Below are 27,174 nucleotides of genomic sequence, written 5' to 3' on the forward strand. Positions count from 1 at the left end.
CGTCGTCCTGAATCCAAATCCCAGGGAGGCAGCCAGCTTCCAATTCGGTCTTCTCCACGCGGGGGCAGGGAAAGGACTGAACAATGCAGGGAATTCCCAGCCCCCAAACTTCCAGAAGGAAGGAAATCCCTCGCCTGAGAAATGGGAGGAAGTTCCCAGGGGGAAAGCAAAACACTCGGTGAGTGCCAGAAAGGTGCAGGTGCCAAACCCCCCGGGCGTCAATAAGCCAACTGCAGGTGCAAACCCCCTCGGTTAGGAAAACTGCACATGCAAAACAACTTCATTCATTAGGGAAATGCACAGGTGAAACCCCTCTTAATTAACTAACAAAGTTGCAGGTGCCAAACCTTGGTTAATGAAGGACATTGACAAGGCAAAAATCTTCATCAGTTAGGGAAGTGGGTCAGAAAGTTGTATCGAGGGAATAAATCGTCAGCCCCTGAAACTCTGTGAAGGCAGGAAATTCCCTATCAAAACCGGCACTGATTGAAGGCAAATTGCAGGCCACAAAACCTGGACTTCCCCACCGGGCAATCAAATTTGTGAGGTGGCAAACTTCCCGCTGGGGCAAATTGCTGGGGAGTCACAGCTGAAAGGGGGATCCTTCTGGGTTGTTTGTTAAGGAAGGAACGTCACAAAAAGCTAGGGAAAGACTCAACCGAAAACCTCTGATCTGGGGGGATTCTCGCCCCAGAAAACTTTATGAGCTAAATAAATCTGCACTCGAGAACTGGGGTAGTTTTAACCCCCTGCAGACTAAGAGAGTCCACAGCTGAAACCTGCGTAAACTAGAGAAATTCAGAGTCAAATCCTTATGACATTCTCCCCACGAAGACCAAATCCAGTCTCAATTCGGATCATTCTCAGCCCACAAAAAACTTTGTGACCGAAGGACATCTCTAGCGTCAAACCTCTGTAAACAAGGGAATTCTCAGCCTCCAGGAGATTGTGAACTAAGAACATTCACAGCCTCATGCTTGTGTAAACAAGGGTCATTTTCAGCCCCAAAGCTTTGCCAAGGAAGGACATTTTCAGCCTCCAACCTGTGTAAACAAGGGAATTCTCGGCCCTGCAAGGTGAGCGAAGACAATTCTCAGCCCTGAAAGCCGGCAGGAATTCAGAGTCCAGAACCTGTGTAAATCTGGGTCGATCGCAGCGCAAAAAACTTTCACTGAGAAACTTTTCAGCCCCAAATCAGGGAAAACGCCCCTCTCAAAAACTGTGCGCGCTGGGGATGCGCCGCTCCCACCGTTTCCGAACGCCGGGGGTCTCGCCTCTCGCACCAGCTGAGAACCCCAAAGTCTCCTAGAAGGGGAACAACTCCTCACCCCGAGGCCTATCTCGGGGGCCTCCATGGGGCCCAGCTGTGCCGGCCGTTAACCCTTTAAAGCCCTGTGTCTCTGTAGGTCAGTTTGTTTGTCCTGGTAGAACAAGTTCAGCTGGAAGTGTCTGGGATGGGAAGTGACGGAAAATGGCTGTAGAAAGAAATGCATATTTTTTTTGTCGTTTTTTTTTCTTTTTCATGGTTCCCTCACAGTGCTGGGGTTCTCGATACGATTTGTTTCTTTGTTTTCTCTCTTGGTCTTGCCTGGAAAGGAGAAGGTCTCGCTCTCTCCGCGCGCTCCCTTCCTGCTCCAGCTGCCGCGCCTTCCGCCTGCCGGACGCGCTAGATCTTAAACAAGAGAGTCACGAAGGCAGACGACAGCAAGCCCAGGAACAAGGGGGACTCCATGCCCGTCACGGCTATGTTCTCCAGAGAGCCAGGCCCTGGCAGGAGAAGAAAGAGGGTTTCAAAGCCGGCGGCAAGACTTCCCGGGGACTGGGGCGCTAGGCGTGATTTCCAGAACCACGTGAAGTGCTGGTGTCGTGGGTTCAAGGAGGGAAGCAGGGGACCAAGACACTGAGTTCTGCCCCGGTCAGGGAGGGCAGTGGGGCCTAGGGGTCGGAGCAGAGGGATCCCTGGACATTCCATCTGTTACTAGAGCCCAGGGCCAGTCCTGAGAGACAGTGGGCGGAGCTGTGGGTGATGGTGGGTGGGGCCAAGGTGTGGGACATGGGGCAGGGCTGTGGGGGACACGGGTGGGACTGCAGTGGGTAGGACCAATCGTGAAGGACTCTGGGCGGGGCTGTAGGGAATGGTGGGCGTGGCCAAGGTGGGAGACCGTGGGTAGGACCAATTGTGAAGGACACTGGGCGGGGCTGTAGGGAATGGTGGGCATGGCCAAGGTGGGAGACAGTGGGTAGGACCAGTCGTGAAGGACACTGGGCGGGGCTGTAGGGAATGGTGGGCGGGGCCAAGGTGGGAGACAGTGGGTAGGACCAGGCGTGAAGGACTCTGGGCGGGGCTGTAGGGTACAGTGGGCGTGGCCAGGGTTAAGGGTAGTGGGCAGGGCTGTGGGGGACAGTGACACGGGGCGGGGGACCTACGTATCAGTCGCAGGCTGGCGTTGGAGGCTCCCAGCTTGTTGGAGGCCAAGCAGGTGTAGTTCCCATAATGCCGAGCAGTGACGTTGTCGATGAGCAGCATGGAGCGCGTGCGCTCGTTCCGGATCCGCAGCCCCTCGAGGCCCCCGAAGAGTCTGCTGGGGAGGGGGCGAAATGGGAGGGAGAGGAGGGAGTGTTACAAGGACCTCGCAGCTTCATACCTGGTAGGGGATTTATCAGCAAACCAGAATCAAACATGATAAACTACAGAACCGGCAGGGCTGGCAAGGGCTGTGGGGTGGGGGTGAGGGGCACCGGTGGTGCTGGGGCAGAGGGGCTGGGCTGGGAGGGGCTGCGGGGCGGGGGTGAGGGGCACTGGGGCAGAGGGGCTGGGTTGGCAAGAGCTGTGGGTCGGGGGTGAGGGGACTGGGGCACTGGGGCAGAGGGGCTGGGCTGGTAAGGGCTGTGGGGTGGGGGTGAGGGGCACCGGTGGTGCTGGGGCAGAGGGGCTGGGCTGGGAGGGGCTGCGGGGCGGGGGTGAGGGGCACTGGGGCAGAGGGGCTGGGTTGGCAAGAGCTGTGGGTCGGGGGTGAGGGGATTGGGGCACTGGGGCAGAGGGGCTGGGCTGGTAAGGGCTGTGGGGTGGGGGTGAGGGGCACTGGGGCAGAGGGGATGGGCTGGCAAAGGCTGTGGGTCAGGGGTGAGGGGCACTGGGGCACTGGGGCAGAGGGGCTGGGCTGGTAAGGGCTGTGGGGTGGGGGTGAGGGGCACTGGGGCAGAGGGGATGGGCTGGCAAAGGCTGTGGGTCAGGGGTGAGGGGCACTGGGGCACTGGGGCAGAGGGGCTGGGCTGGTAAGGGCTGTGGGTCAGGGGTGAGGGGCACTGGGGCAGAGGGGCTGGGCTGGCAGGGGCTGTGGGGTAGGGGTGAGGGGCACTGGGGCAGAGGGGATGGGCTGGCAAAGGCTGTGGGTCGGGAGTGAGGGGCACTGGGGCAGAGGGGCTGGGCTGGTAAGGGCTGTGGGTCAGAGGTGAGGGGCACTGGCTCAGCTGTGAGTTGGCTCCTTTGATCTCCAAGGTCATTTATTTCCATTTGCCCCATGAATTCCCCATTGAAAACCTGTCCCAAGAGTTGGCACGTGGCTGATGTCAGAGAGTGACTCTCCTGGAGCGAGGGGGGGGGGGGCTCCCCCATTCAGGGATCACCCATCACCTGTGAGCACAGACAACCAGCCTGACAAAGTAACAACAACCCACCAAACAACCCCCCCCAAGGCATCAGCCTAACCAACCACCACTAGACCCAGCAACGAACCCAGCCGGTCCATATTCAAGGCACCACACAAAACCCAGGAAACCACCAAACAAATCGACAGACCAACCAACAACAAAACAACCCTGATATCAAACAACCAACTTACCAAACAACATGGGCAACAAAATGGCAAATGGAATTTAATGTGGATCAATGTAAAGTAATGTACATTGGAAAAAATAACCCCAACTATACGTACAATATGATGGGGACTAATTTGCTACAACTACTCGAGAGAGAGATCTTGGCGTCCTCGTGGATAGTTCTCTGAAAACACCCACTCAGTGTGCAGTGGCAGTGAAAAAAGCAAACAGAATGTTAGGAATCATTTGAAAAGAGATCGAGAGTCAGACAGAAAATATCTTATTGCCTCTGTATAAAACCCTGCTACTCCCACATCTTGAATACTGCACACAGATGTGGTCACTTCATCTCAAAAAAGATCTATTGGCATTGGAAAAGGTTCAGAAAAGGGCAACACAACTGATGAGGGGTTTGGAATGGGTCCCATAAGAAGAGAGATTGAAAAGACTTGGACTTTTCAGCTTAGAAAAGAGAAGACTAAGGGGGGGGGGGGATATGATAGAGGTCTATAGAATCATGACTGGTGTGGAAAAAGTAAATAAGGAAAAGTTATTTACTTCATTTCCACAATAAAAGAAATAAGGGTCACCAAATGAAATTAATAGGCAGCAGGTTTAAAACAAACAAAAGGAAGTATTTCTTTACTCAGCGCACAGTCAATCTGTGGAACTCCTTGCCAGAGGATGTGGTGAAGGCCAGTACTTTAACAGGGTTCAAAAAAGAGCTAGATAGCCATTGATGGACCTAACCTCCATGAATCTATTAGCCAGGATGGGTAGGAATGGGGTCCCTGGCCTCTGTTTGTCTGGAAATGGGTGACAGGGGAGGGATCACATGAGGATTACCTGTTGTTTTCCCTCCCTCTGGGGCAGCTGGCATTGGCCACTGTCGGCACACAGGACACTGAGCTGAATGGACCTTTGGTCTGACAGTCTGGCCGTTCTTATGTTCTTATGTAATAAGGAACTTAGGTATCGAACAGTCGTAGCCCACAAACCAACAATCTGAATAAAACAACAATCAATCAACCCAACAATCACACCAACAAGCCAATGATGAACCCACTCAACAAACCATCACTTAACTAATACAACAACCAATCCTGCAAACCAACCAACAAACCAACAACCAGCTGAACAAACTATCAACCAACCCAACAATCAGCCCCATGGACCAATTGAACCAACATATTAACTCCGATAATCAATCCTTCAACCAACTCAATAAACCAACAACCAGCCAACTCAACAAACCATCTGTCAACTAAACTGCCATATTGACAACCACCCAACAAGCAACTCACCAACCAGCCAATCCACCATATCAACAATCACCCACCAACCAACCCAACAACCAGCCAACCTATCGTACCAACAATCACCCAGCAACGAACCCACCAACCCACCAGCCAACCCACCATATCAACAATCACCCAACAACCAACCCACTAACCACCCAACCCATCGTACCAACAACCAACCTACCAACCAACCCACCCACCATATCAACAATCACTCAACAATCAACCCACTCACCAGCCAACCCACCTTACCAACAATCACCCAACAACCAACCCAAGAACCCAACAAGCCCTGAGACCTCCAGAAAGGGGATTCATCTTTCCGGGACAAGACTCTCACAGCTCGGATCTCACTGGGAGGAGAACTTGGACACCTAGATGACCATGGATCACTTGATGCCATGTGGCCAATGAGAGACCAGAGGGTGGCTGATTGGATGTCAGACTCCCATGAGGGCAGGCCATGCGGCCCTCTCCTGAGGGCTTGGCGAGGCGGGGGAGAAATCACTCACTGCTTCTCATCCTTGAACCACTCGAACTCGGCGGCGGGCACAGCCATCGCCTCACATCTCAGCAGCGCCGGCTTGCCCATGGGGGGATAGGCGTCCTTCACGTCCTTGATGGTGGGAGGGTCTAAGAGGAGAAAGCAAAGGAACTGAAGGAGAGAAGCTAGCGCCCCCTAGAGGCTCCTCTGAGCCAGCCTGGCCTGCCTGCACTGAGGCTGGATGGGAGCCGGCGCCCCCTAGAGGGGGAAGGGTGAAGGGCGACTCACAGTTGACCGTGATCAGGACTCTCTTGGTGTCGGCCATGGAGACGCCGTTGGCCGTGATACACTCATACTCCCCGGCCTGCTGCCTGTTGATCTCAGTGATTTCCAGATATTCCCCTTCGCTGGTGAAGCCGTCTGTGTGGGGAGGAGGTGTGGAGCGGGGGGAGACAGACACAAACACAGACTTACACACGAGAAAAGACACACAACAACACAACAGTTATCAACCCCTCTTGAGATGTGGCCACCGCTGGCCAGGGCTGGGGGGGGGGCAGGGGCTGCGGGGCGGGAGTGAGGGGCACCGGCAGGGGGTGGCTGGAGCTGGGGGGGGCAGCAAGTTGGGTTCTCGTTCGATTCCTCTGTGTCAGCTCCAGCCCCCCAGTCTCCTCTCCACTCGGATCCCTTCCCAACCTTCTTCCCCCCCCCCATATCCAGCTGATTCCTCCATAGTATCCCCCTGCCCTGATCCACCCCCATTGACCCCTCCCCTCTCACCTGCCCCCAGTCTCCAGCCCTGGCCCAGCCCGCTCCCCCTCACCTCTCAGCTGCCGCCAGGTGACGGTGGGTTCTGGTTTGCCCGTGGCCATGCACAGCAAATTCACGTTGCTCCCTTCGTTCACTGTTACAGCCGACGAGATATTCGTGATCCGAGCTGGTACTGGGGAGGAGGGGGGGAAAAATCGGTGAATGCGGCACCAGCCTCCGTCCCCCTGGGGGTGCCCTCTCCTCCAAGCCCCATGCTTGGTGCTGCACAGTTGACGGAGGGGGCCTGGCACCCAGACACCCCAGCCCAGAGGTGGCCGCATCTCAGAGCCAGGAAAATAAGCCTGGTATAAACAGCTCTCCCACCCCGCCCCAGAGGTGGCCACATCTCAGAGCCAGGAAAATAAGCCTGGTATAAACAGCTCTCCCACCCCGCCCCAGAGGTGGCCACATCTCAGAGCCAGGCGAGGAACCCTGGGATAACCAGCCCTTGCGCCCCACCCCAGAGGTGGCTGCACCTCGATGCTGGGTGGCACGTAGGGGGTTAACGTTGGACTCCCCCCCCCCCCGGTGACGGAATTTGACGTGGAAGCCAGAAAAAGCCGCCCCCAACGTGTCTCTCCCCACAGCCCCGCTAACAAGGCCCGTGGTGGGAGCGGATTGGCTGGAATGACGCAGGCCACGGCCAATCAGGAGGAAGCAGGAACAGCTGCAGCAGGGACCCCGCAGTTGTCCCCCCACATCCAATCAGGCTCCATTGTCCCCACTTCCTGGCACCGCGGCCTGCGGGCACCTGGGGGGCGGGCAGCTGAGATGGCAAAGCCTCCCCAGCCGGCCCCGGCAACCGGGGGGAGGGGGAATGATTCCTGGCTCCGATCACGCACACGGGGCCGCCTCCGGGAGGGGGCGGAGGCTGGTTAGATGGGGACCCCTCCCCCGGTACTGAGATGCAGCCACCTCTGGGCTGGGGCGGGGGGGGGCGACATCCCAAACTCAGCCCCACGTCACAGGGCCTGGGGGGTGGGATCTGCGGATGCCGCAGGCGCTGGGGACGGACACTTATGGGTCCAGCACAAACCCAATGGCAGGGAACTGCCCCCCGCACTACCCCTCCCCCCATCCTCTCCCCCTCCCCCCAGCTCACCCACAACCTCTGCACAGTCCCTCCTCAGGGACCAGCCCCCACCCCCTTCTGCACACTGCATAGACCCCCCTCCCCTGCAGGACCTCCCAGCCCCTCTGCTCTGCCCCCACTGGTCCTCGCTCCCCATCCCACCCACAGGCCCCAGTCACTGCCGATTCCTCCACCTCCCTCCGTCCCACCCCTGCCCAGCCCTCCACCCCAACCCCCCAGCCCCTCCACCCCACCTCTGCCCAGCTCCCGACCCCGACCTCAACCCCTGCCCAGCCCCCGACCCCGCACCCCAGGGCCCCGCACGCCTGCCCCCCCCGCCCCACGCCCCCGTACCGTGCACGATGAGGTAGACCTGCGCCGTGTGGGGCTTGGCCTGCGTCTGGAAGGAGCAGGTGTACAGCCCCTCGTCCCACACGTCCACCCGGGCGATGAGGATGCTGAACTCGGCCAGGCTGTTGGTCAGCAGCTGCACCCGCGGGTCGATGGACCACTTGTCGTTCCCGGCATAGAGGATGTTGGAGCGGTTCAGCCAGGCCACCCGGGTCACCTGCTCGTCGATGTAACAGCTGGGGGCAGAGACAGTGGGGCTGCGGGTCGGGAGTGGGGGGCACCAGCAGGGCTGTGGGGCAGGGTGGGCCGGGCAGGGGCTGTAGGGTGGGAGTGGGGGGCACCGGCAGGGCTGTGGGGCAGGGTGGGCCTAGCAGGGGCTATGGGGTAGGAATGGGGGGCATCGGCAGGGCGGGGAAGAAGGCTGCGGGTCAGGGGTGAGGGGCACCTGCAGGGCTGGGGGGCAGGGCTGGGTGGGCAGGGGCTGCGGTTCGGGACTGAGGGGCACTGGCAGGGCTGGGGGGCAGGGGCTGCGGGTCGGGGGTGAGGGGCACCAGCAGACTGGGGGGCCCAGGCCTGTAATCCCTACCCCCAGTCTCTGTCTCACTGCTGTCCCATGCACCCTGGTTCCCGGCCCAAAGGCGATTTCTGTTCTGCCTCCTGGAAAATTCCACTTTGCCTCAGAACCAACCGCTCCCCAGAGGTGGCTGCATCTCAGCCCCAGGCTGGGAGCAAGAGCCTTGAAAGAGCTCTCAGAGCTGGGAGCCAGGCCTCCTGGCTCTACCCTCAGCTTATGCACGAGCGAGATGCCTGAGCTGTTCCAGCTCGTTTTATCATCCCCCTGAACCCGCTGGGACGAGTGGATTAGTATCAGCCACGCAATTCCCTGCCGGTGCCCCTCACTCCCGCCCCACAGCCCCTCCCAGCCCAGCCCTGCCGGTGCCCCTCACTCCCGCCCCACAGCCCCTCCCAGCCCAGCCCTGCCAGTCCCCCTCACTCCCGCCCCACAACCCCTCCCAGCCCAGCCCCGCCGGTGCCCCTCACTCCCGCCCCACAACCCCTCCCAGCCCAGCCCTGCCAGTCCCCCTCACTCCCACCCCACAGCCCCTCCCAGCCCAGCCCTGCCAGTCCCCCTCACTCCCGCCCCGCAACCCCTCCCAGCCCAGCCCCGCCGGTGCCCCTCACTCCCGCCCCACAACCCCTCCCAGCCCAGCCCCGCCGGTGCCCCTCACTCCCGCCCCACAACCCCTCCCAGCCCAGTCCTGCCAGTCCCCCTCACTCCCACCCCACAGCCCCTCCCAGCCCAGCCCTGCCAGTCCCCCTCACTCCCGCCCCACAACCCCTCCCAGCCCAGCCCCGCCGGTGCCCCTCACTCCCGCCCCACAACCCCTCCCAGCCCAGCCCTGCCGGTGCCCCTCACTCCCACCCCACAACCCCTCCCACCCCAGCCCTGCCAGTCCCCCTCACTCCCACCACACAGCCCCTCCCAGCCCAGTCCTGCCAGTCCCCCTCACTCCCGCCCCGCAGCCCCTCCCAGCCCAGCCCCGCCGGTGCCCCTCACTCCCGCCCCACAGCCCCTCCCAGCCCAGTCCTGCCAGTCCCCCTCACTCCCACCCCACAGCCCCTCCCAGCCCAGTCCTGCCAGTCCCCCTCACTCCCACCCCACAGCCCCTCCCAGCCCAGTCCTGCCAGTCCTCCTCCCTCCTGCCCCACAGCTCCTGCCCCCCCAGTCCTGGCCCCCCCAACGCTGCCAGTGCCCCTCACTCCTGACCCACAGCTCCTGCCAGCCGTGCCCCTAGCCCCCCTGACCTCTGCCACTCTGGGCTGTGAGCCCTCCCTCAGGACAGACCAACTCATTGGGGTTTTCTCTCCGTTGAGGCCACAAGCACTAAATAATTCCTGGCCCCAGCACTCCAGCACCTGCTGCAGGACTCAGATTGGAGGGCACACAGGAGATCCGGGAGGGGTTCTCTCTGCCCCATTGCCCCAGTGCAGCACTAGGGGGCGCTGCATGGGAAGGGTCCCTGTGCTGGGACGCAGGCGGGGAGCGCCCCCTGCAGGCGGTGTGCGGAACACGGCCTGCCTGCGACCAGCCGAGTGCCATGGTGGGAGGGGGTGGCGGGGTAAAAGGGGGCGGGATTACAGACAGCGATGGGGGTGTTGGGAAGAAGATATGAGGGGAATATTGGGAAAGGGATACGGGGGGGCAATACCGGGGAGCATGTGGGCTCCCTTCCCCTTCAGCACCCACCAGGCTGCTGCCCCCCCTCCACTTCCCACCATATCTAGGTCAGCTCAGCCCCATTGCCCCAGGCAGAGCCTCGGGGAGGGCTGCGCGGGAGCGGGGAGGGGGGAGAGGAGCTGGATGTAGGTCAGTGCTGAGCATGACTCAGGCTGGCTGGTGCATTGCAGGCGAGGGGGGAGAGAGAGACGGGTGTATGGATAGAGAGAGGGGGGGGGTGGGGATAGATGGATAGATGTGTGGGGATGGATGGATGGATATAGGGGATTTTAGGGCCAATACAGGGGGTGTCTGGAGATGGACGGACGGACGGATGGATGGATGGGTACAGGGGTTTCAGGGCCGATACAGGGGGTGTCTGGAGATGGATGGACAGACGGATGGATGGATGGATACAGGGATTTCAGGGCCGATACAGGGGGTGTCTGGAGATGGATGGATGGACGGATGGATTGGTACAGGGGTCTCAGGGCCGATACAGGGGGTGTCTGGAGATGGATGGATGGATGGATGGATGGATGGATGGATGGGTACAGGGGTTTCAGGGCTGATACAGGGGGTGTCTGGAGATGGATGGACGGATGGATGGATGGGTACAGGGGTTTCAGGGCCAATACAGGGGGTGTCTGAAGATGGATGGACAGACAGACAGACGGATGGATGGATGGATGGATGGATGGATGGATACAGGGGTTTCAGGGCCGATACAGGGGGTGCTTGGATGGATCACAACTACTCACGTCCCTTCCTGTTGCCCAAAGACACCCACTCACCCCCAGCTTGGTTATTGGTACCAAAGGACACAGACCCAGCGGTTCTGATCCAGTTTCTACAGTGCAGTTTGTTATTGTAGGGTCTTTCATCAGTGCCAGATTGTTACTGTCGGTCTCTCAAGCGCAATTTAGCGTCACTGGGTCTCTCACCCTCACCCTAACGGTGCCAACTTTTTTATTGTAGGGTCTCCAGCTCAGATGAACCCTGCTGCCCTCGCCCAGGGCTCCCTCCACCCAGCTCTGCCAGTGCCCCTCACCCCAACCCACAGCCCCTGCCAGCCCAGCCCTGGCCCCTCCCTCCCGCCCCACAGCCCTGCCAGCGTTGCTCTCGCTCCGAAGCAGGCTTGCTGGGTAAGCAGACAGACTTTTGACATCACTGTTCCTAGCACAGCGGTGCCCGGGGCCCATGAAGACGTGAGTGGTGACAGCTTTAGGGGGACACAGTGTAAGGAGGGGAGGGGACGTGATGAGGCGGGGGCGCTGCAGGGTCACTCTGCCTACAGCTTCCCACGAGATGGAGCCAGACGAGCTCCTCGGGGGTGGGAAGGGAAACTCGGAGCCGTGCTGCGGGGCCAGCGACCCCCAGCCACACGGCTACAGTGCGGGGGCAGGCAGGCAGGGACTCACCTCAGCGTGGCGTTGTCCCCTTGACACACGGTGTAGTTGTCAGCCGGCTGGTTGTACTCCAGGCTCCCCACGAGCAGCCCTGAGGGCAGAAAGAGACAAGGGGTGAGAGAAAGCCCAGAGAGGGTTCTCCCCGGGCTGAGATGCAGCCACCTCTGGGGTGGGGCCCAGGGGCTGTTTAATTCACCACAACTCAGTACAGTTTAGGTGGGAAGTGAATGAAAATCTCAGCTCGAGGGAGGATTGTGGGAAGCTGAGTGGAGTCGCCCCAGCTTGGGGGGGACCTGAGGCCAGCCCTGTCTGCCAGGGAGAGCCCCCATTCCTCCCCTTGCCCCACAGCACCCCACAGCGTCCCTGCATCGCTGCCCCTCCACTACCAGCCCCAAGGTGGTGGAAAAGCAGCTGCTACCTGGGGGCACAGGGGGTTATAACTGAAATGTGATCTCAGCCGGGCCCAGCAGGGGGCGCTCGCCCTACACACAGGCCTCGGGGCCTTAGGGCTGTTTTAGGAGGGCAGAGCTGGAGCTGGGGGTGGAAAATCCAAAGGTTCTTCCCCCACATGGAGAACAAAAGAGATCGGAACATAAAGAACCCAGGAGTCCTGGCTCCCAGCCCCCCTGCACTAACCACTAGCCCCCACACCCCTCACCATGCCAGAAGAGAACCCAGGCGTCCGGGCTCCCAGCCAACGCAGGGCACCTGTCAGGACGCATTGGGAGGATTTCAGTGACGGAGCCTCCCATTCCCCCTCCCCCTGCCAGGGACAGGCCGACCCCCCCAGGCCTCATCAGCTGGTCTCATCCTATCACCCTCACCTCAGTCCCCGCTTGGCCTCCCCCATGGAGCAACAACCTCACTGAGGTGTGGGGCCAGGAGAGCTCAGGGCTGGGGGTCAGGAGTGAGAGGCACTGGCAGGGCTTGGGGGGGCAGGGGCTGTGGGTCAGGGTGAGGGGCCTGGCAAGACTGGGGTGTCAGGGCTGGTTCTCATGGAGGCTGTGGGTCTGGGGGTGAGGGGCCCGCAGGGTGGGGGGCAGGGCTGTGGGTCGGGGGTGAGGAGCCTGGCAGGGCTGGGGGGCAGGACTGGTTCTCATGGAGGCTGTGGGTCTGGGGGTGAGGGGCCCGCAGGGCGGGGGGGCAGGGCTGTGGGTCGGGGGTGAGGGGCCTGGCAGGACTGGGGGGTCAGGGCTGGTTCTCATGGAGGCTGTGGGTCTGGGGGTGAGGGGCCCACAGGGCGGGGGGGCAGGGCTGTGGGTCAGGGTGAGGAGCCTGCAGGGCAGGGGGGCAGGGCTGTGGGTCAGGGTGAGGGGCCCGCAGGGCAGGGGGGCAGGGCTGTGGGTCAGGATGAGGGGCCCACAGGGCGGGGGGCAGAGCTGTGGGTCAGGATGAGGGGCCCGCAGGGCGGGGGGGCAGGGCCGTAGGTCAGGATGAGGGGCCCACAGGGCAGGGGGCAGAGCTGTGGGTCAGGATGAGGGGCCCGCAGGACGGGGGGGTAGGGCTGCGTGTCAGGATGAGGGGCCCGCAGGGCGGGGGGGCAGGGCTGTGGGTCAGGGTGAGGGGCCCGCAGAGCGGGGGGGCAGGACTGCGGGTCGGGGTGAGGGCTGGGGCCAGGGGCATCCCAGACTCTTCTCTCTCCATCGTTCGACCTTCCCGGCTCCCTGAGGTAGAAAGGACGCTAGCGACACGCAGCCACGGTGCCCGCACGGCTCCGCGGGGACGTGACTCCAGCGTGGGGGGGACCAGGCTGGCTGGGCCCAGGGGGCGATTGGGGCAGGGGAGGGGACCCTGGGATATTTGGCTGGGGCGGGGGACAAGGGGCTGGAGGCAGGAACCCGCTGCCTGGGCCCCAGGGCCGGCCTCATGCACCTACGCGCGGTCAAAGCCGGAGAGGAGCCGGCAGTGAAAAGGGGCATCCCGCCCCCCCCCGACCCCCACCTCCCTTGGGCCCAGACTGGGACACCGGGACTTTCCCCTCCAGGGGCATTGGATCCGACCCAAGTTAGGATGCAGGGCTGGGGGGGAGCAGGTTGCAGGTCGGGCATGAGGGGCGCTGAGAGGGCGGGTGGGGAGCCCAGGGCTGGGCTTGCAGGGGCTGCAGGTCGGGCGTGAGGGGCTCCGGCAGGGCGGGGGGGCAAGGGGCTGTGGGTCGGGAGAGGGGCACTGAGAGGGAGGGGGGAAGGGCACTTAGAGGGCAGGGGGAAGGGGCTGTGGGTCGGGAGAGGGGCACTGAGAGGGCGGGGGGCAAGGGGCTGTGGATCGGGAGAGGGGCCCTGAGAGGGCGGGGGGCAAGGGGCTGTGGGTCGGGAGAGGGGCCCTGAGAGGGCGGGGGGCAAGGGGCTGTGGGTCGGGAGAGGGGCACTGAGAGGGCGGGGGGCAAGGGGCTGTGGATCGGGAGAGGGGCCCTGAGAGGGCGGGGGGCAAGGGGCTGTGGGTCGGGAGAGGGGCACTGAGAGGGCGGGGGGCAAGGGGCTGTGGATCGGGAGAGGGGCCCTGAGAGGGCGGGGGGCAAGGGGCTGTGGGTCGGGAGAGGGGCACTGAGAGGGCGGGGGGCAAGGGGCTGTGGGTCGGGAGAGGGGCACTGAGAGGGCGGGGGGCAGTGCGGCGAGGCGGCTGGGGCTGGGCAGGAGCGGGGGCAGCAGCCGGTTGGTTACTTTGCATTCAGAGCCAGCGACAAGGTGACAGGGGAAGACGGCACAGACAGCGATCGATCATCCCCAGCCGGCGCTGCCTGTCAGCCCCTCAGCCCCTCGCCGCCACCCCACAGCCCCCCCGTCAGCCCCTCGCCACCGTCCCACAGCCCCCAGTCAGCCCCTCGCCCCCGTCCCACAGCCCCCCCGTCAGCCCCTCACCACCGTCCCACAGCCCCCCGTCAGCCCCTCGCCGCCACCCCACAGCCCCCCCCCCCCGTCAGCCCCTCGCCGCCACCCCACAGCCCCTCTATCGGCCCCTCACCACCGCTCCACAGCCCCCCTGCCATCCCTGCACTGCCGCCCCACAGTCCCTGCCAGCCCAGCTCTCAGGGGGCTATTGAGGTGGCTGGCGCTGCACTGGAATAACCCCCCTCCCCCCATCAGGCCACCATGCCCCACTGGGACCAATGGAGATGCCTCCCCCCTCCCCCCTCCCCTCGACACAGTCTGGTTTGGGCTAATTCAGGTGATTTATGGTGCTTGGTCATGATGCTCCTTGAGGTGCAGCGAGGCAAATACAGGAGCAGGGGGGCCGGAAGCCTCGACGCCTGGGTTCTCTCCTGGCTCTGGGAGGGGAGTAGGGCCTAGCGGTCAGAGCTGGAGCCCGGATGCCTGGGTTCTGGGCTGGGGGCGCAGGGCCCCGCGGTTCCATGCGGGCGCTGTGCGGTGATTTCACCGTGGCCTGGAGCTGGTAAGAAAAGGCAGCAGTGCAGGTGGGGTTTGTACGTCCCCGCAGGGCTGTTAGCCAGCTTGGGGGAGGGTGTCCCTGCTGGCTGGTTATGTAACACACACGCCTTCCCCACACACGGCCTGCAGGGGGCAGCGCACACACCTCTGGCCAGCAGCCACACACTGCCGCCCCGGGGGAAACCGAGGCAGGGATTGGGCCTGTAGGTCCCCCCCTCATTGGGCAGGTTCTGACACCAGCTCCCTGAGGACTCGCTCTGCCGGGTCTGGGCTGGATTTAAATAGAGGAAAGGGGGGGGGGAGGTCTGGAGACAGGCGGACAGGGCATGCACCAGAGATACGGTGTATTCATCCCTCCCTCCCCCCTCTGAGCTTCCTGCTTCTTCCTTCCCATCCCCTGGCTCACACCAATATGCCTGTCAGCTGCCTGGCTTTGTGCCCCCTTGCAGGGGGGGGGTAAGACTGTGAGCCTCAGTTTCCCCTCCTCTCCCATCTCGCCTAGGCTTTGCCCCAGTTCCCCCTGCCTTGGATGCCCCCATCTCTCGCGGGCTGCAGTAGGCCCAGGGAGGGTCGTGAAATACTGGAATTGGGCACAAAGGAGCTAGGGGTGCGGGTGGGGGAGGAAATTGTCTTCTGCCGCCGCAGCAGGAGGATGCTGATAGGAGCTGGCAGGACTGCAGCTTCCCCCCTTCGCTGCTTCCCGGCCCGGTGGCCTTTTCAGAATCAATAAGCTCTTTCGGAACTGCGCGCTCAGACCGGGTGGCAGCATGTGTCGTGGCCCAGTTCCCCCCCCGGAACGTCACGCGCCCCAGCCCCCCAGGCAGCCTCTCCCGAAACACAAGAGTGCCCCCCGGACTCATCGCATTGGGACCGATCTCTAGCACCATCTCGTTTCTCCGCGAAAGCATGGGACTAAAATCACGCGACAGTCTTCAAATTACCCTACGGGGACTAAGAATAGGACCTCTGCACCCTTCCAAGCATGTCGTGAGAGGTGACTAAGGAGCAACCCCAACCTGTAAAAATAAACACATGCTACAAAACCAGCAACAACTTCAACCTGAATAGCAAGCCAGCCTCAAAGAGGGATTATGACGCAGGGCAGCCAAACCCGAAAGGATATGTGAACGTGAGGAAAACGGGCCAACGCTGGAGAGAATTAGAAAAGGCGGCACAGGACAGAGAGGCTTGGAAAGGAGTTGTTGAGGGCCTATGCGCCCATAGGAGCTAAGGGCAAAGAAGAAGTCTTCAAATTGGCCCCAAGAGCATGTGTGTGTTCTGGAGTGGCCTATAGGACTGGGCGTTTGATGGGGGACCCTTGGGTGGTGGGTTCTAGTTCTGCTTTTCCCCCACCCACCCTGGGAACAGCTGAGGATGCTGTAACGGCTATGGCTAAGGGCACACAGCAAGCTTTAACTCAAAATGAGCCACATTAAGGCTACGTCTAGACTGGCATGATTTTCCGCAAATGCTTTTAACGGAAAACTATTCCATTAAAAGCATTTTCGGAACAGAGCGTCTAGATTGGCAGGACGCTTTTCTGCAAAAGCACTTTTTGTGGAAAAGCGTCCGTGCCAATCTAGACGCGCTTTTGCACAAAAAAGCCCCGGTCGCCATTTTCGCGATCGGGGCTTTTTTGCGCAAAACAAATCTGAGCTGTCTACACTGGCCCTTTTGCCCAAACGGGAGCAGCACAGTATTTCCGCAAGAAGCCCTGATTTCTTACATGAGATCGTCAGTGTTCTTGCAGAAATTCAAGCGGCCAGTGTAGACAGCTGGCAAGTTTTTCCGGAAAAGCGGCTGATTTTCCGGAAAAACTGGCCAGTCTAGACACAGCCTAATTGTATGGCTTATTTCAGGTTTGGGGGGAGGGAGAGCTCAGTGGTTTGCACATTGGCCTGCTAAACCCAGAGCTGTGAGCTCAATCCTTGAGGGAGCCATTTAGGGGTCTAGGGCAAATGTGTCAGGGATGGTACTTGGCCCTGCCATGGGGCCTCAATGACCTCTCAAGGTCCCTTCCAGCTCTAGGAGATGGTATATCCCCATTTAGTAGTATTATGTATCTATCTTCAAAATCATAACCTACAAGTGGCTAGGCTGGGTCAGACCAAAGGTCCGTCCAGCATTTAGAAAGCAGGATGAAGGAGCCACAGAAGGAAAAGCAGCAGGGTAGGTTCTGGAGTAGCCTAGGGGCTAAGGCATTTGCCTGGGGAGCACAGCATGGTGGGCTCACATCCCACCTACTCGCCCTGGGAGCAGCTAGACAGCCAACACAGGACACCTCAGGGATGGAGCTGGCTCATGTGCTCAGAAAGAAGGGTGGCCAATGCCAGGTGCCCCAGATGGAACAAACAGAACAGGGAATCATCCACTGATCCATTCCCAGCTTCAGACGGCGGTGAGGGACACCATGCTGGCCAGTAACCATTGAAGAACCCAGCCTCCATGAATTTATCAAGAACTTTTTTGACCCTGTTATAATCTTGGCCTTCACAACATCCTGTGGCAAGGAGTTCCACAGGTCATAGGAAACTTTGGTTTGTTTTAATCCTGCTGCCTCTTCATTTCACTAGGTGACCCCTCGTTCTTACATTATGACGAGTAACTATTTGATTCCTAGACCCACGTGATCACCGTAAAAATCGTGACATTGCCAACAGGAGCAAATTGTTGCGTGCAGCCGGAGGAGACTGATCCCTTAGAACCAGGCCCTTCGCCTTCAAAATCAGGAGACTGCTGTCCAAAAGCATGAGCCCATCTTCAAACCCGCAAGGCTGCTGCAGATTGTGAGATTACCCATAAAACCCAGACACGGCTCCCTGCACCGCCCATGCTGGCCCCAGCGACCAGGCACTGCCATAAGAATCAGGAGACCGCTCTGAGAAAGCCTCCCAAGACGGGCTCTGAAACCCAGCGCCTGCCCTGCATGATCACGGGGCTGCTGCGGAATCGCCCAGTGGCGCGAACGCAGGAGACTGTCCCTCAAAATAACAAATTTGTGTCAAAATCAGGAGCTGGCACCAAAACCCTGCTGATCCCTCCAGTCCTGACTGCCCCCAGATCACAGCCCTGGGTTGCAAACGCACAGCACCTGCCACCACCCCCCACCAGCCATGCGTTCGGGGGCTTGTTTATTTGCCTGCTGGGTTCCCAGACCCGGGACTGGAGGAAATCGCAACTTCCCACTTTTCTCCCAGCCACGGGGCCAGAAACGGACTCTTTCAGTGACAGAGCTGAGAGCTCCGACACTCACAGGCTGCTGGCCGAACACTCACCAGGACAGAGATGTGATCAGGAGATGAAGTAAACACTTCCCTGCTGTATGGCACAGGCGGACAGACAGACAGAAGTGAGTGGAGATTAGATAGACAGATAGATAGACGGTGTGTATGGGGATAGATGGACGGATGGATAGATAGGAGGTGTCTGGGGGAGGGATGGATGGATAGATAAGGGGTGTTTGGGGTGGATGGATGGATGGATAGATGGATGGATAGGAGGTGTATGGGGACAGATGGATGGATAGATGGGGGTGTACGGGGATGGATGGCTAGATAAGCAGTGTTTGGGGTGAATGGATGGATAGATAGGAGGTATATGGGGACAGAGGGATAGATAAGGGGTGTTTGGGGTGGGTGGATGGATAGATAGGGGGTGTACAGGGAAGGAGGGATAGATAGGGGGTGTTGGGGGGGACGGATGGATAGATAGGGGGGTGTCTGGGCATAGATAAGATTAGGTAGGTGGCAGGGGAGGATGGACGGAGAAGGCCGTGTTTGGGGTGGATGGATGGATAGATGGGAGGGTGTCTGGGGGGACGGAGGGATAGATAGGGGGTGTATGGGGACAGATGGATAGATGGGGTGTCTGGGGGGGATGGAGGGATAGATAGGGGGTGTATGGGGACAGATGGATAGATGTTTGGGATGGATGGATGGATAGATGGGGGTATACGGGGACAGATGGATAGATGGGGGTGTACGGGGACGGATGGATAGATAGGGGGTGTATGGGACAGATGGTTAGATAGGGGTATATGGGGTGGATGGATGGATAGATGGGGGGTGTCTGGGCACAGATAGATCAGGCAGGCGGCAGGGGAGGCTGGACGGAGAAGGCCGTGTTAACCACTCTCCATCTCTCTAGCCCATTGTCCTCACTGAGCTCTTTTGTTTTCATTCTGAGATGTCAGCGTTTCCCCCCCCTTCCCTCCCCTCCCGTGGCCTTTCCAGAGCCAGCTGGCCTGAGAACCGGGAAGCCCAAGGCTCCAGGAGAACCACCTTGGGGTTTATTTCTCGGTTCACTTCCCCCGCCCTCCCCGTTCTGTGGGTTAATGGTGGGGAGGTCCCTCTGCTCTGAATCTCAGCAGCACGGGGGTCAGAGCAACCGGGACCTCATGGCCCTGCAGGAACTGGCCTGGAGCCACAATCCCAGGGACAATGAGCAGTGTGTGTGTGTCCCTGCTGCTGGGGACAGAACCCAGGAGTCCTGGCGCCCAGCCTGCCTGCTCTGACCACTACCCCCCACTCTCCTCCCAGAGCCCGGGAGAGAACCCAGGAGTCCTGGCGCCCAGCCTGCCTGCTCTGACCACTACCCCCCACTCTCCTCCCAGAGCCCGGGAGAGAACCCAGGAGTCCTGGCGCCCAGCCCGCCTGCTCTGACCACTACCCCCCACTCTCCTCCCAGAGCCCGGGAGAGAACCCAGGAGTCCTGGCGCCCAGCCTGCCTGCTCTGACCACTACCCTCCACTCTCCTCCCAGAGCCCGGGAGAGAACCCAGGAGTCCTGGCGCCCAGCCCGCCTGCTCTGACCACTACCCCCCACTCTCCTCCCAGAGCCCGGGAGAGAACCCAGGAGTCCTGGCGCCCAGCCCGCCTGCTCTGACCACTACCCCCCACTCTCCTCCCAGAGCCCGGGAGAGAACCCAGGAGTCCTGGCGCCCAGCCCGCCTGCTCTGACCACTACCCCCCACTCTCCTCCCAGAGCCCGGGAGAGAACCCAGGAGTCCTGGCGCCCAGCCCGCCTGCTCTGACCACTACCCCCCACTCTCCTCCCAGAGCCCGGGAGAGAACCCAGGAGTCCTGGCGCCCAGCCCGCCTGCTCTGACCACTACCCCCCACTCTCCTCCTAGAGCCCGGGAGAGGACCCAGGAGTCCTGGCACCCAGCCCGCCTGCTCTGACCACTACCCCCCACTCTCCTCCCAGAGCCCGGGAGAGAACCCAGGAGTCCTGGCGCCCAGCCCGCCTGCTCTGACCACTACCCCCCACTCTCCTCCCAGAGCCTGGGAGAGAACCCAGGAGTCCTGGCACCCAGCCCGCCTGCTCTGACCACTACCCCCCACTCTCCTCCCAGAGCCTGGGAGAGAACCCAGGAGTCCTGGCGCCCAGCCCGCCTGCTCTGACCACTACCCCCCACTCTCCTCCCAGAGCCCGGGAGAGAACCCAGGAGTCCTGGCGCCCAGCCCGCCTGCTCTGACCACTACCCCCCACTCTCCTCCCAGAGTCCGGGAGAGGACCCAGGAGTCCTGGCGCCCAGCCCGCCTGCTCTGACCACTACCCCCCACTCTCCTCCCAGAGCCCGGGAGAGAACCCAGGAGTCCTGGCGCCCAGCCCGCCTGCTCTGACCACTACCCCCCACTCTCCTCCCAGAGCCCGGGAGAGAACCCAGGAGTCCTGGCGCCCAGCCCGCCTGCTCTGACCACTACCCCCCACTCTCCTCCCAGAGCCCGGGAGAGAACCCAGGAGTCCTGGCGCCCAGCCCGCCTGCTCTGACCACTACCCCCCACTCTCCTCCCAGAGCCCGGGAGAGAACCCAGGAGTCCTGGCGCCCAGCCCGCCTGCTCTGACCACTACCCCCCACTCTCCTCCCAGAGCCCGGGAGAGAACCCAGGAGTCCTGGCGCCCAGCCCGCCTGCTCTGACCACTACCCCCCACTCTCCTCCCAGAGCCCGGGAGAGAACCCAGGAGTCCTGGCGCCCAGCCTGCCTGCTCTGACCACTACCCCCCACTCTCCTCCTAGAGTCCGGGAGAGAACCCAGGAGTCCTGGCGCCCAGCCCCCCTGCTCTGACCACTACCCCCCACTCTCCTCCCAGAGCCTGGGAGAGAACCCAGGAGTCCTGGCGCCCAGCCTGCCTGCTCTGACCACTACCCCCCACTCTCCTCCTAGAGTCCGGGAGAGAACCCAGGAGTCCTGGCTCCCAGCCCGCCTGCTCTGACCACTACCCCCCACTCTCCTCCCAGAGCCCGGGAGAGAACCCAGGAGTCCTGGCGCCCAGCCCCCCTGCTCTGACCACTACCCCCCACTCTCCTCCCAGAGCCTGGGAGAGAACCCAGGAGTCCTGGCGCCCAGCCTGCCTGATCTGACCACTACCCCCCACTCTCCTCCTAGAGTCCGGGAGAGAACCCAGGAGTCCTGGCGCCCAGCCCGCCTGCTCTGACCACTACCCCCCACTCTCCTCCCAGAGCCCAGGAGAGAACCCAGGAGTCCTGGCGCCCAGCCCGCCTGCTCTGACCACTACCCCCCACTCTCCTCCCAGAGCCTGGGAGAGAACCCAGGAGTCCTGGCGCCCAGCCTGCCTGCTCTGACCACTACCCCCCACTCTCCTCCCAGAGCCCGGGAGAGAACCCAGGAGTCCTGGCGCCCAGACCATCTCCCAATCTGGCACAGAAAGCAGGAAAGAGGCAGAGCCGCTTTGTCACTGACAAACGCCTAATGGGGGCAGATTCGTTTATTTCACACCACCCCTCTCCCTGCCCCTGCCCCGCAGCCAGGTTCATTCGGGGCATTGGTGAGAATGGGGAGGGGTCAGAGAAAGATCCTGATGGGGGGCAACCCTGCAACAACAAGGGCCCCCAGGAGACCCTACAATAACAAACCAGCATGCAGAGCCCAGGAGTTCTGAGAGAAACCACAATAACAAAGCAGCCCTTCCAAGTGGCCCTACAATAACAGGGGATCTGTTCTGCTCCCAGAGGACTACCCCCTCCCCAGACCCATTCCGCAGCACACCCAGGACCCCCCTGGGAGATCTCGCTAGCTGGCTATTAAACCACCCTCTCGTTCTACCTAGCTGTCCACCCTTTCGTTATCTGTCCCTCCCTTCCGGATCTCCCTCCATTGTCGGCACCCATCCACCCTCCCACTTTCTGTCTAGCCATTCTTCTCACCACATCCATCACCTCTCCCCCTCACCATCCATTCATCCACTCTGCTTCCCAGCCACCCCACCCCCTGTGTATGTGTCTGCCTACCTGGGACTAGGGCCCCGGCTGGGGTGAGAAAAAAGAAAAGGCAGCCAGGCTGACACTACAGAGGGGAAGCAGATAAACTGTTGCCTGTTTATACCCCACCTAGCTTGGGGCTCTACCAACCACAACCACACACACACACACACACACACACACACACACACCGCCATTCCAGGGTCTTTGGGCTCCCCAGCCTGTTGGGTTTGCTGTCTTCTTTCCCCACCGCCAAAGCCCCCAGCCTCCTTGGCAGGCAGATGGGGGAACAGGCTTAAGCCCCAACCGGGGCAGCATGAGGGCCTGGTGACAGAACTACGGGACTGGAGAGGTGAGGGGGCATGTGCGGATAGATAGATAGATAGGGGGTGGGGTGGGGATAGATAGATAGATAGATAGATAGATAGATAGATAGATAGATAGATAGATAGATAGATAGATAGATAGATAGATAGGGTGTCTGGGGACAGACAGATGTGCACTAAATCTACTCTGATTTCTCTTCTACGTCAACACGCCGTACATGTACGTCTGTACCTCTAACAGTAATACATAAGAACAAGCACAGATGCACGCACACTAAGAGACACGCAGAAAACTACACAATCCATAAACACACTCATGCACAACCACAACACAAGCACACTCCTACAATCGTACAAATACACGACAACACTGTGCAGATGGGTGTGCTCATACATTCACTCTCTCACAAACACACACACCTCATGAAAGAGTCATTCAGAAAAGCATGCTCCTACAGTCACACACTTACAGCTGCATACACACAAACATATGTATTCTCATCAACACACAGACTTACACAGTCACCCAATCACATAACACAACTACACAAATCCTCACAAGCGCTGACACCCACACCCACAACCACACACCTTCTCCCCAACTCAGCCTTCCATGCACAATACACAGCCAGAATCACACCCACACTTACAGAAACACACAACACCCTCCTGAGCAATGTAGCTGCTCTCAGCCACAACATCTCTTGTCAGGGCTGGAAGGAAGAGAAAGAGAACAACTTTTCACTGACTGTAGTCAACCCCATTCTTCTGATCACACCAACATCAACACTTCTGAATCCGCTTGTTGTCTCTCGTACCCTCAGATTGGGAGCCATCTGGGACAGGAATGGTCTTTTTTGGCACGGCAGCATCCTGGACAACAGCAGGTGTTGGTGGAGCGATGGTAACACACACTTCAGTCACAAAGATCGAAAATTGAACCAGGCCTCCCAGACTGTTGTTTAAAAGGTTCCTGAGGGGCCACCAGTGTCGGGGGCAGAACGGGGCAGGACGTGCTGTGAAATGCCACCATCTCTCAGAGGTCCAGCCACCCACCAGCAGCCCCCTGCCTTCCCGAGCGGCAGGACAGGCAAAGCCACCCCGCTGTCCATTGACGGGCGAAGGACGCACACCCTGACCCAGCCTGGCGTGGCCCCAAGTCTCGGAGTCATAGCATGGAGCCAGACTTGGGAGCTTCACGATCCCCCGAGTGAGCAGCAGCAGGCCCCTCCGGCTGGCACAACGGCCCCTCGGTTTATTATCAACCAGGCTGATACAGAGAGTACCGGCCCCAGAGCTCCCCTGAGCAAACCGGTCCCGAGGGCCTCGCTCCAGGACAGTTGGTTGATCCCAGTGGCCGGTCTCTGTTCCAGGCTCTGAGGCCCAGGGGAGCAGGAATACCCCATTATGGCAGCTGGAAAAGTGAGGCACAGAGAGACTAAGTGACATGGCCATGGTGATCCAGCGATCTGTGGCAGAGCAGGTGGCTCAGCTGTGGTAGCTGGTATTTCACAGCAGGAGCCAAATCCTGGTCCATCCTTCCAGACAGAGACCATCCACCCGGTTACGCCAGGCCCTGTCGTGGCCACACAGCCACCCACCTCCATTGCGGCCACCGACCCCCCCAGTCATGGCCACGAGGCCACCCGCCCCCCCCAATCGCAGCCATGTGGCCAGTGACACCCCACCCCCAGCGCGGCCACGGAGCCTGCGGACCCAGCAAAAGTATCTTATAACGTCAATGCCACCAATCCCTTGCCCTCAAGCACCAATCTCAGTAGAGCCGGGCCAACCTGGCCCCCGAACCGGCTTGTGCATCGGATGGGTCAGGACCGCACTCTGGGGGGCCCCGTGGCAGCAACTGTTCCATGGATGGGCCCAAGGGGCCTAGGGAGGCCTGGGGGTCACATGCGGGGCCTGGCGTGCAGCAGCAATGGGTCGCCCCCCCCACCTCATTCGCTGCAGCCCTGTGCTGTGCCGGGCGGGAAGGGGAGGCCGGCCCCTGCGGCTGTCCCGCGCCAGGCTCCCCGGTAATGCCCCACTCAACATGCCCGGGTGTGGGGCCTTGGGCAAGGGGGGCAATGGGGACAGAGAAGGGGCAGGACCTGGGGGAGGGAGGGTTGTCCTGCCCACCCCAATCCCACCAACCGCAATCCTGCCGAGCGACCCCGCCCACTCCAATCCCCTCACACCAGGCCACCTTGCAAACACCCCGGCACCACCATCCCCGGAAAAAACCCCGCGCCACCCTCCCTGCACACACCCCGGCACCACCCACCCCAGTGTCACCCTCCCCAAAAAACCCCGCACCACCCTCCCCGCACACACCCCGGCATCACCCACCCCAGTGTCACCCTCCCCAAAAAACCCCGCACCACCCTCCCCGCACACACCCCGGCACCACCCACCCTGGTGTCACCCTTCCCAAAAAACCCCGCGCCACCCTCCCCGCACACACCCCGGCACCACCCACCCCAGTGTCACCTTTCCCAAAAAACCCCGCGCCCCCCTCCCCGCACACACCCCGGCACCACCCACCCCAGTGTCACCCTTCCCAAAAAACCCCGCACCACCCTCCCCGCACACACCCCGGCACCACCCACCCCAGTGTCACCCTTCCCAAAAAACCCCGCACCACCCTCCCCGCACACACCCCGGCACCACCCACCCCGGCGCCACCCTCCCCACACACATCCCGGCACCACCCACCCCGGTGTCACCCTTCCCAAAAAACTCCGCACCACCCTCCCTGCACACATCCCGGCACCACCCACCCCGGCGCCATCCTCCCCGCACACATCCTGGCACCACCCACCCCGGTGTCACCCTTCCCAAAAAAACCCGGCGCTACCCTCCCCACACACACCCCAGCACCACCCAGGGCTGCAGGGATAGAGGGGTGGGGGATGGGTAGATAGAGAGGTGCCCATGGGGTAAGTGGGGCAGCAGGAGGGATAGAGGCCACCATCCAGGGCCACCCCGCAAATACCCCAGGGCCATACTTCCACCCGCCAGGAGATCAGCCCCTGCCAGTTAGCAGCCCCCACAAGCCCCATGGCCAGCACGTCAGTCGCGGCTCCAGCTCTTCTGAGCCAGCCGCACTCGCAGCGACGCCCCGACCCCAACCCGAAACCCAGCCCCCGAATTCCACGGCGCCGGGAGCGCCTCCGAGACGCCGCGCAGGGACCAGGGATTCAGCAGGGCCCCACGGCGCCGGCCACGAGCCAGGGCAGAGGAAATTCTCGCTGGTGTTCCCTGACTGCAACCGGGCAGGTCTGTGCCTGAATCCAGCCATCCCCGCCCCCCGCATCCAGCTAACCCCAACGCACCTCTCTGCCCCCTTCCCCCCCACATATCCCCCACCTACTCACCCCCCGCATCCAGCTAACCCCAACGCACCTCTCTGCCCCCTTCCCCCCCACATATCCCCCACCTACTCACCCCCCGCATCCAGCTAACCCCAACGCACCTCTCTGCCCCCTTCCCCCTACATATCCCCCACCTACTCACCCCCCGCATCCAGCTAACCCCAACGCACCTCTCTGCCCCCTTCCCCCCCACATATCTCCCACCTACTCACCCCCTGCATCCAGCTAACCCCGACGCACCTCTCTGCCCCCTTCCCCCCACACATATCCCCCACCTACTCACCCCCTGCATCCAGCTAACCCCGACGCACCTCTCTGCCCCCTTCCCCCCACATATCTCCCACCTACTCACCCCCCACATCCAGCTAACCCCAACGCACCTCTCTGCCCCCTTCCCCCCCACATATCTCCCACCTACTCACCCCCCGCATCCAGCTAACCCCAACGCGCTTCTCTGCCCCCTTCCCCCCACATATCTCCCACCTACTCACCCCCCACATCCAGCTAACCCCAACGCGCTTCTCTGCCCCCTTCCCCCCCACATATCTCCCACCTACTCACCCCCCACATCCAGCTAACCCCAACGCACCTCTCTGCCCCCTTCCCCCCACACATATCCCCCACCTACTCACCCCCTGCATCCAGCTAACCCCGACGCACCTCTCTGCCCCCTTCCCCCCACACATATCCCCCACCTACTCACCCCCCGCATCCAGCTAACCCCGAACGCACCTCTCTGCCCCCTTCCCCCCACACATATCCCCCACCTACTCACCCCCCGCATCCAGCTAACCCCGAACGCACCTCTCTGCCCCCTTCCCCCCACACATATCTCCCACCGACTCACCCCCCGCATCCAGCTAACCCCGAATGCACCTCTCCCCCCCACAGCCTCATATCCATCCCCCCATCTACCCATCTCCTGCATCCAGCTAACCCCGAACGCACCTCTCCGCCCCCCTCCCCACAGCCCCATATCCATCCCACGCATCCAGCTAACCCCGAACGCACCTCTCCGCCCCCTCCCCACAGCCCCATCCCCATCCCCCATCTCCCCATCCCCTGCATCCAGCTAATCCCGAACGCACCTCTCTGCCATCTCTCCCCTATAGCCCTGTCTACCCACCCACTGATCTCCCCCACCCCCACAGCCCCATATACCTATCTGTCCCTCCCCTGACCCCTCTACCTATCTCTGTCTAGCCAGCCAACCTCCACCCATCTAACCCTGAACACACCTCTCTGCCTCTTCGTCCCCCACAGCCTTCTATCGCCCCACCCACCGGTCTCCCCACAACCCCTCTACTCGTCCATCCCTCCCCTCACACGCATCTCTCTGCCCGCCCGCACCTGTCCATACACCCACCTACCAGCTATCTACCCCCTCGGCTACCCATCCGTCCCCTTCCCCA

At 61.2% G+C, this 27,174-nt stretch overlaps 1 protein-coding gene across 2 annotated transcripts in view; it reads right to left on the bottom strand.

Moving 5' to 3' along the window:
- Nucleotides 1–667: 667 nt before the first annotated feature.
- Nucleotides 668–27,174, bottom strand: part of IGLON5 (IgLON family member 5) — a 30,037-nt gene continuing 3,530 nt past the window's right edge. Inside the window, exons 2-8 of one of the 2 annotated variants that reach the window (XM_075907887.2) lie at nt 11,477–11,555; nt 7,841–8,073; nt 6,428–6,547; nt 5,893–6,024; nt 5,633–5,753; nt 2,428–2,579; nt 668–1,767 (exon numbers count right to left, since the gene is read on the bottom strand). In XM_075907887.2, the coding sequence (XP_075764002.2) occupies nt 1,667–1,767; nt 2,428–2,579; nt 5,633–5,753; nt 5,893–6,024; nt 6,428–6,547; nt 7,841–8,073; nt 11,477–11,555 (938 nt within the window). In that variant the 3' untranslated portion in view covers nt 668–1,666. Of the gene's footprint in view, nt 1,768–2,427; nt 2,583–5,632; nt 5,754–5,892; nt 6,025–6,427; nt 6,548–7,840; nt 8,074–11,476; nt 11,556–27,174 lie in introns of both variants that reach the window. The other variant, XM_075907886.2, reaches the window with a different exon arrangement.

Source organism: Pelodiscus sinensis, chromosome 22 (genome assembly GCF_052426305.1).
Source record: "Pelodiscus sinensis isolate ZL-2025 chromosome 22, ASM5242630v1, whole genome shotgun sequence".
NCBI classification, from domain to species: Eukaryota; Metazoa; Chordata; order Testudines; family Trionychidae; genus Pelodiscus; species Pelodiscus sinensis.